Source organism: Condylura cristata, unplaced genomic scaffold (genome assembly GCF_000260355.1).
Source record: "Condylura cristata isolate star-nosed mole 26May11 unplaced genomic scaffold, ConCri1.0 scaffold00006, whole genome shotgun sequence".
Lineage (NCBI taxonomy): Eukaryota > Metazoa > Chordata > Mammalia > Eulipotyphla > Talpidae > Condylura > Condylura cristata.
The window spans coordinates 14440413-14448652 of NW_004567107.1; the positions used below are offsets into that span (position 1 = coordinate 14440413).

General features: G+C 44.0%; 1 protein-coding gene across 1 annotated transcript; it reads right to left on the reverse strand.

Annotated features, from left to right (window-relative positions):
- Positions 1–1094: 1094 nt before the first annotated feature.
- ATP6V1G1 (ATPase, H+ transporting, lysosomal 13kDa, V1 subunit G1) lies at positions 1095–7913 on the reverse strand. The gene is made up of 3 exons (XM_004677403.2): positions 7750–7913; positions 4256–4356; positions 1095–1914 (listed from the first exon to the last, which is right to left on the reverse strand). The coding sequence occupies exons 1-3, from the start codon at positions 7829–7831 to the stop codon at positions 1741–1743; spliced, it is 357 nt and encodes a 118-aa protein (XP_004677460.1). The 5' UTR covers positions 7832–7913; the 3' UTR covers positions 1095–1740.
- Positions 7914–8240: the final 327 nt, after the last annotated feature.

Below are 8240 nucleotides of genomic sequence, written 5' to 3' on the forward strand. Positions count from 1 at the left end.
CTCCAGAGATAACAATTTGTATCTTTAATACAGACTGTTTTTCCAGCCATGAAATGCATATGGTTTCTCACCTAGGGAAAGAGTGTAAGACATAAAAGGACAAATCCCTGGGAGAAGAAATTACCAAGCGACTAAGCAAGGTAGCTTACCACTATAGAATGGAACCATGAAAATGGTGCAAGAAGAAAAAAAAAGCAATTACAATGAAGTAAAAAATGAAAATAAACAAAAACAACTATAAACCAGAGACATTCTACAGGGGAAGAGAGAATAGGATCAAAATATGGGGCTGTGGTGATGGTACATGGGTGAAGTGGTGGTGGGAAGTCCACAGGGATTACAACTGAGATGAAACATGTACAAAGTGAAGAATAATGTAAAATATATATTTATAAAATATAAAAAATTAGAAATTAAAAATAAAAAAAGAAATAATCAACCCTGGCCAATGGCACTTAAGGTCAAGTAGGGAGAGGACAGCACTGATCTTGATCTTTACAAGTAGTTCCAAAGGAGCGGCAAGCCTTACTAGGTCTCACTGGGAAACAAAAGCAAACCTGTATGGAAAACTCTCCTCAGGATTCTCCTATAAAAAGGAACAGCGGCAGAAGACAGAGCAGCCTGAGATCAGCCCACTTAGAATAGCACATAGGACTTTTTTTTAAAAAAGGCTAATTCTCTTCATACTGTTGCAGAACAAGCAAGAAAATCACATCATGTTCTCATTCAGCTCTATCAGAAATTATCCTGCAGTCCAAAGGCCATGGACATGTTAGTCTGAAGCCACTGCAGGTATAAAGTGTCTCATGTAGCCCACCCGGAAGGAAACACGCTTGACCACTCACACGAGACTAACCCAACAGAAGGTCCTCCAAAGAAGGGCAAACAACTGTTGCGTGCTATTTTCAAAACAGTTTTTGGGTACGAACACTTGTGATTTCCTTCCTAAGACACACACCATAGATATTTTCTAAGTACATGAGCGATTGTATGTGTGATTAACGTATGTTGATTTCCTCAGTGAAATTCTGCAGAATAGATGGTAAAATTGTACTTTGCAGTTATCAAAAAAATACAATCAGAAGAGGAAAAAATACATGACAGAGTCTTTACTTTTAATGACTGTGAGTACACCAGGTAATAACATGTAACAAGTTCTTAAATTCTATCTTCTAGTAATTTTGATTAAGAGAAACTAAAAGCAGACAAAACAATTACTAGCTATTCACTGTTCTAAGCCTTAGCCAGAAAGCATTACTGTAAGGCTTGGTGCTGCTTCACACAGATTACAAATAACTATTTACTACTTTTTCATAGATAAAGCCCCTGACCTTTAAGAAAGCATTAGGGAAAATATTTAATCCCTTTCTTTCTTAAAAAAAAAAAAAAAAAAAAAAAAAAACAACTTTTTAACTACATCTAAAAAAGAAAAAGTCAGTATTGATATATATATATATGTTGCTTGAGTTAACAGGCATTGGAAAACAGACGATGGCTACCCATTAAATTTCTAAAAAACGAGGTAAAAAGATGAAATCTTTGGATAAGCTCTAAGTCTGTACAAAGAAACTAGACTTTCTGTTCCTCAAAAAGTGAAGGGACCTACTATATAATATATGGAAATAATTTAATGCCTTTACAGAAGAATGTAACTCAAGCCTGGCTAGAGCTTCATATTCCAGGATCTACAATGGCATCTAAAATGCCAATCCATGGAACAGGCACTTCTTTTTTCTTCCCTTATCCATTTATGCGATAGTTTTGATGGATTTCTGGCCGGATGTCGCAGACAAAGGCCAAGAGGTTATCTAGAACTTCATCCCTGTTCTGCTGGAAGTAGGACTGGAGGATGGTCATCTTCTCCTGGGTCTCCTTCTCCACTTCAGTGCTGCAACTGCCATGGGATCCCAGAGCCTGGAGTCAGGGAGCAAGGACAGGGAATGTCAGCTGGAACACTCAGTAAGCAATTTGACTGGTGGCAAAAGCTGGTCTTAGCAAAGAATATCGATCGTCAGCTATTGCAGTACAACTTTGTGACTGAAAAGCACGTGGGAAGCTAGCATCCTGCAGAGTGGAACATGCACCGATGCACCTGGCAGCCAACCCTACAGCCGCTATCAACAGGCTAACTGCACAGTCGTTCACAGTAGGGAGACTGGCCCAGGAAGTAAGAGAATGACCTCTCTCTATAGAGTCTAGCACGTTGCCTTAATCAAAGATTGGAATGAACCTAAGGACCTAAGGACTGAGGACCGGTAAAGAAGCTAGGTAGAGCTGTATCAGAGAACACTCCAGCCATCAGGGAAACTAAAGCAAATATGTATAGTGAATGAACGGTGACACAGCAGTTTAAGGGGAAGAGCGAGGTATATTGTTATCAGTGTGGTGAGATACATCTTTCCTTGTAAGGTTATAAAAGGGAGAGATGCAGCGTCAAAAAACGAACAGAAAACATGAGGAGGATGAAATTTAGGAAGAATATCGTTTCACCATTACTAGCTAATGTTTCAGCTCTTACGATTTACCACTGTTGTAAGCAGAGGCCCTCTATTCTCTCAATATAATTCCACCATCTGTTAGTAGTAACCACCTCTGACATGGACTTGCAGGTCTGGGTGGGAGGGAAACCCCCCTCTCACTGTCGCTAAGATTTCTCACTGAATATTTGGCACAGCCCTTCAGTCACACACACACAGATTAATTTTATCTTTTATAGTCTGCACATTATGGTTGGCCTTTTGTTAACTACTGTGCCTACTTCGCAGAATTTGACCTATTCTCGAGGACATTACTTTTGTGACCCTTAATATCACCTAACCTGCTCTTTTCTCATTTTATATACATTTATATATGTTGACAACTAGAACCCTCATTTGTGTAACATGTTACAGTTTACAAAGCATTCTCTGACATTACCTGTTCCTCACAAACTGAGTTTTCACACTCCTTTTCAGACATAAAGAAATCAAAGCTTAAGAGCTTATGTCATGGTGAAAATTCAAATCCGAGTATTTTGAGCCACAAAAACTCACACCCAAGTTTCCTGAACTGAAGCTCAGAACTCTTCACACTGTGTGGAACTCTTCATAGGACAGAACATCCTGGGGCATTTCAGAACAGCTGGCTCAGCTGCTAACTCATATTTTTAATAGCCATAACCCTTATTCAGGGGTTTAAAAAAAAACTATTACCTCTACCTCATGAATATAAATTATACACCAAGTCCCAGTAAGGGGTTGCAAATCTCAAGATTTTATAGTGGAACACAGCCAGAAAAACTCGGTGGGGTTTCTAACCCAACACCAATACTGTCTCTATAAGCAATCGCACTGCAGGTTTAAAAATAAGGAGATGAGATGCCCTCCCCTCGCCCCCAAGAGTTTCTGCCTGGTTTTGTGGGCAGTCTGACAAGTTTCTGCACCAGTTCAAGTCAGAGACACATTTAAGTTTTAATAGCCTGTCACTGCCCAGTGCAAAGATAAGTGAAACTTTTGCTACGTACTGCTAAGAGGGGTTGTGGTTGAAGGATACTGTGGGACTAGGGGCCACAGTGTACAAATAGAGTCCTGGCCGCATTATTTAAGCTCCTGAGTTGCTCAGCACTGAGTTTATTATTATATTCAAGCCAATATAAGCCGTTATACCCGAACTAGTTTGAACTGCTTTCTGTCCCCACTACAAAAGGACCCCATTAAATTTCTCTGTGAGGCCCCCCTCCATACTTTCCCCTTCCCAGAATTTTCCCTGATTCCTTTTATTCTCTATCACCTATTTTTTACGCCACTGCATCTGGACTATCCACAGGCGTCTACAGCACACGAAAGCGGGTCTCCCTGTGATGTCTGCTGTGAGCGCCACAGTCCAGTTCACAGGTGCAAGTGCCCAAGACTTCCGTTTTATTTCAGTTTCCCACCAAACGGTAAGCTAAGTAAGCTCCGTGAGGGCAGGAACCATGTCCATTCTCTCGGGTGGGTAATCCTCCAGTCCCGAGAGCAGAGGCCCTGACGGGCTCACTCAATAGATGTTAAAAGACTGTGTGACAACTAGTCCTCAATGTTAGTAAAAATATGGGTCACCCTAAGGGAGTCATTCTGGGTGCTCAATAAAACATACAATAACCAACTTTTAATTTTCAGCCAGAATGAGAATCTCCAAGCTATCCTGGATGTCCTGGGAAGCATTCAGGGTGGGGGCAGTGGGTGGACCAGGGAGGGAGAGGCAAGTTAAAGTGGCAATGAGAATAAACAGGGCCCACCGCAGCTTCCTTGGCCTTGAATTCCTTCTCCCTCTGCAGGCGGTACTGCTCAATTTCAGCCTGAGCTTCTTCTTTGGCCTGCTTCAGCCTCCGGTTCTTTCCTGTTTTCAAAGCAGAGACGAATCAGGAAGTGAGTGAAACACAAGTAGAAGAGGAAGCAGATACCAAGGTGGTAAATGCTAACAGTAAACAAAGGAAAATGCTTTAAGATACAATCCCAAGAGACATACATGGGAAAGCAGGAATTCAGAGCTGTCTAATACTATAAGTTGCCTCCCACAGGCTGTACTTAACTAGGTAAGTAGGAAATAACTAGGGGAGAAAAAACTCCACACCTCCATAGACTGGATAGTGACGGGGGAAAAAACTGGAATAAGTAACTCAATCTCAACTACTTAGAACCAGCACAAAATGGATGACATTAGCCACCTGGGGAATGCTTCCCCTTCCCAAGAAGTAAACACCTCAGTATGCTGCTGGTTGCAAGTGGAGCTCCGCTTGGAAGCTAATATGCACCCAAGGGACCTCACCTTAAACTGCAACTAATGAAACAGATGATGGAGTATCAGAAGCTAAAAACCCATGCCTGTTCACAAGGAAATAGGAAATGAAAGTGGTGCTGGGAAAGCAATCTGAATGGGGAGCAGTGGGCAGTGAGAATGCACAAGCATCCAAGAAGTGAGAAGACACTTATACTGTGATTTTTGAAAAATATTTATTTTATTGATTTATGCATAAAGAACTGGGGTGTAGGCCAGAGGTGCAGGGAGTGAGAGGACTCATCAGAGAGAGTGGAGAGCAGAACAGACGGATCTACTGAAATACACTGCTGAGGGGAGCAGGAGAGGTGAGACAGGAGAGGTCAGCTGTGCCTGAGTCAGCTCCTTGGCCAGGGATCAAACTCATGCCACAATGGCTGGATAGCACCAAGACTTTAACATGCCTGCGCCACCAAGGAGGCCCAAGATACTCTGATTTCTGTAACAGTTTAATATACTGCTCGAAAAATCCTTTGGGGTCCATCAAAGTCTGTATGAAAACAGACCACAAGACCAACCAACACATACTCTTTGCTTTAATTCTCTGCTCACCAACCAGTTTTCAGGTGGTCCTGCATGACCAATTTAAGCACTGGTTTACTTCTGAACATGAAATCATATTTCTTTTGAACATTATTTCCTTTGGGCCCTACATGGAAACCAGTATACTGCTTCATGTCAATGAAATTCATTGACAATTATTTTTATAGTCCCAAGTAGTGATTTGTGAAAAATTTGAGTTAGTCCATCTGGCTACCTCATGGACAAGGCAACCATAACAGCAGCTCAAGAAAGGCAATCATTTTTTTCTAGCTGTGCAGCCCTTCTCAACACTTCTGTTCCTAAAGACTGCAAATTCTGAGATGCATATAAAACCATAAACTTACTCCTTTAATACTAATTCACTCAGGAGATATGTAATAGCTGCCAGAGACACCAAAAATCCTGCACCAGGCTTCACAGGATAAAGAAAGATGCAAAAAAGGATCCATACCTCCAAGGTATTCAGTTATTCTTACTATATTCCAGTTCCTGGTTCCTGTGCTACCCCAAATAGTCCCACTGATAACAATTTCTGTTACTGTTACAAACTTCTGTTTGTCACAGGACAAACTTAGAAGTCATCCTGGAAATACCATATCAAGGACATAATGAGAAATATTCTGTGAGGAACAAAGAACTTTCCAGTCACACAGCAAGAATAAAAGCTCCCCCAGCTCCCTCAAAGAAAACACTTTCTCTATGAAATACAGAGTATCACACAACTTCTAACTGTAAAGTACAAAAGTCATGCTTGAAATCTATTTGGATGGGGTATAACAGTCTAAGTTTCATACTAAGAAAAACACCAAGGAATTACTAAAATGAATATAGTTATTTTAGTCTTCAAGGGAAAGGAAGCCTCTGAGGCCAGCTAAGCTATGTCAAATCATTTCACTCCAGCCATGTTTTCCCCATCTATAGCGAGACACATGTCACTAGATGGGAAACTAAGTACTAAATGTGACTAGTCCTTGTCCTCCAGCTTAGTCTAGTGACTGATCTCTATAAAGAAATAATTACTGCACTACCATGACAGAAATAAGCACTTGGGGAGACTCAGCCTACTCAAGGGAGGTCAAGTCAGGGAAGGCTCCTGGAAAAAAGAAATCCTAAATTTAGACATTTGAAGGAAGACTGAGGGCTATGAAACAAAAATTTAACTGGGAAAAGGTTCTTCCAATCAGAAGAAACAGTTCTGCAAAACCTTGCAGGTGATATCAAGAAAGGGGCCTTTAAGCAATCACAGGGCCCTCCCTGGTGGCAGTGGGTTAAAGCACAGCACCAAGAAGCTAAAGCCACTTGAGCATGAGTTCCATCCCCACCCTGGAGGTGACCCACATGGCACGGTAGACCTCTCCTGACCTGCCCACTGCTCCCCTCAGCAGCGTTCTTAGTCAGTCTGCCTGTTCTGCTCCCCACTCTGTCTCTGGTGAATCCTCTCACTGCCGCTGCACCTCTGGCCTGTACCCAGTTCTGTATGCATAAATTAAAAAAATCACAGTGGCTTCATGCTGTCTGAAAGACAGTACTGGTGAAATAAGGGCAGAAAGCAAAACAGAAACACCCACATTCCTTTATAAAGAAATCTGGGCTTTATTCTCCAGCACTAAGCACTTATTGGCTGAAAGGTCATAGGAAGTCAAACTTACACTCTAGAAGCACGACTGTAGGAGAATGGACTGGCCGGAGGAGGTGGCCTTCTTCCTGTCGCCAATCTAGGTTAAGCCACCTGTTCCAGCCTAGCATTTTTCACCACCAGCCCTCCCCTTAATCTATCTAGACGCTACTTCCTTCACAGGAACTTTGAATACCCTGAAGATGGAGACCACAGTCGCACTGGACACTGTATACTTAATATTAGCCTCATTAAAAAAAAAAGTTTGGGGGCGGGGGTGGTGAGGGCGACAAGTTAGCCTGTTCTAGGAGCCTTGGTGTCCTGAATGATAATGCTGGCAGTACGGAGGGAGGGCAGTGAAACTATATACCCCTTGGCCACCGACTAAACGTGGCGAACGAGGGAGAGAAGAGTGGCAAGGAGATCTGTATGGTTCAAACAGAGCAACTGTGGAGATGGTAGCTCCTTTCGCTGAGAAAGGCAACTCAAAGAGCAAGTGGGTGGGAGGCAGAACGAGCGCGGTCTGAGGAGTCCATTTTACGCGCCTCCGGACTGCACAAAGGAGACCCACCAAGACGGTCCCCAACCCGACCGAAAACCCCAGCACGCCTCTTCCAATCTATCTACAACCCTCCCGGAGCCTCGGAGCCTGAAAACTCCCAAGCACCCAGGTTTCCCGGACTGTAACCCTCGCCCCACCCCGGAGCTTTTGGGCCTCCGCCTCCCACTCCCTCCCGCGGCCCAGCCGCGTTTTTACATTAGAGCCACGCCCGGCCGCCACATCACCCAAAACTCACGTTTGCGAGCCTCGGACACCTTCTCCGCGGCCCGCTTCTCGGCCTGCAGGAGCTGCTGGATCCCCTGCGACTGACTGGCCATGGCGGCGGCGGCGACTCCGAGACCGAAGCAAGCGGCCTAAATGGGCCCGATTGTGCCCTGGGGTCAGCTGACCCGGCCACCCGAAATCTGCGCCTGCGCGACTGCGCCCCGCCCGGTCACGTGATTCTGCCGCGCGGCGTCAGCTGACTGTGTTTGCTGGCGGGTGGGGATCGGGCGGAGCAGAGGGAGAACGAGCGCCTGAAGTGCGTCGGCGCAGCCTTGGCCTGTCGAGTCCTCCCTTCCGGCCGCTAAACCCTGGCTCAGTAGTGAGGTCTCAGCGGATCTCTGGTTCGATCCTTGTGGTCACCCTTACACGTCATTACTGTAATAAGCTCTCACTTTACAATATACTTGGGAGCAAGTTTAGAAAATTCTTGCCAGGTTATTTATGAAGGAAGATTTGGGAGTC

What these genes read in the sequence shown, in the direction of transcription:
- ATP6V1G1 (XM_004677403.2), bottom strand. Translation starts at nt 7,831, where the DNA reads ATGGCCAGTCAGTCGCAGGGGATCCAGCAGCTCCTGCAGGCCGAGAAG. An exon ending in GGTGTCCGAGGCTCGCAAAC is followed by an intron (nt 4,357 to 7,749) that starts GTGAGTTTTGGG and finishes CTTTGAAAACAG; the next exon opens with GAAAGAACCGGAGGCTGAAG. An exon ending in TCAAGGCCAAGGAAGCTGCG is followed by an intron (nt 1,915 to 4,255) that starts GTGGGCCCTGTT and finishes CCCTGACTCCAG; the next exon opens with GCTCTGGGATCCCATGGCAG.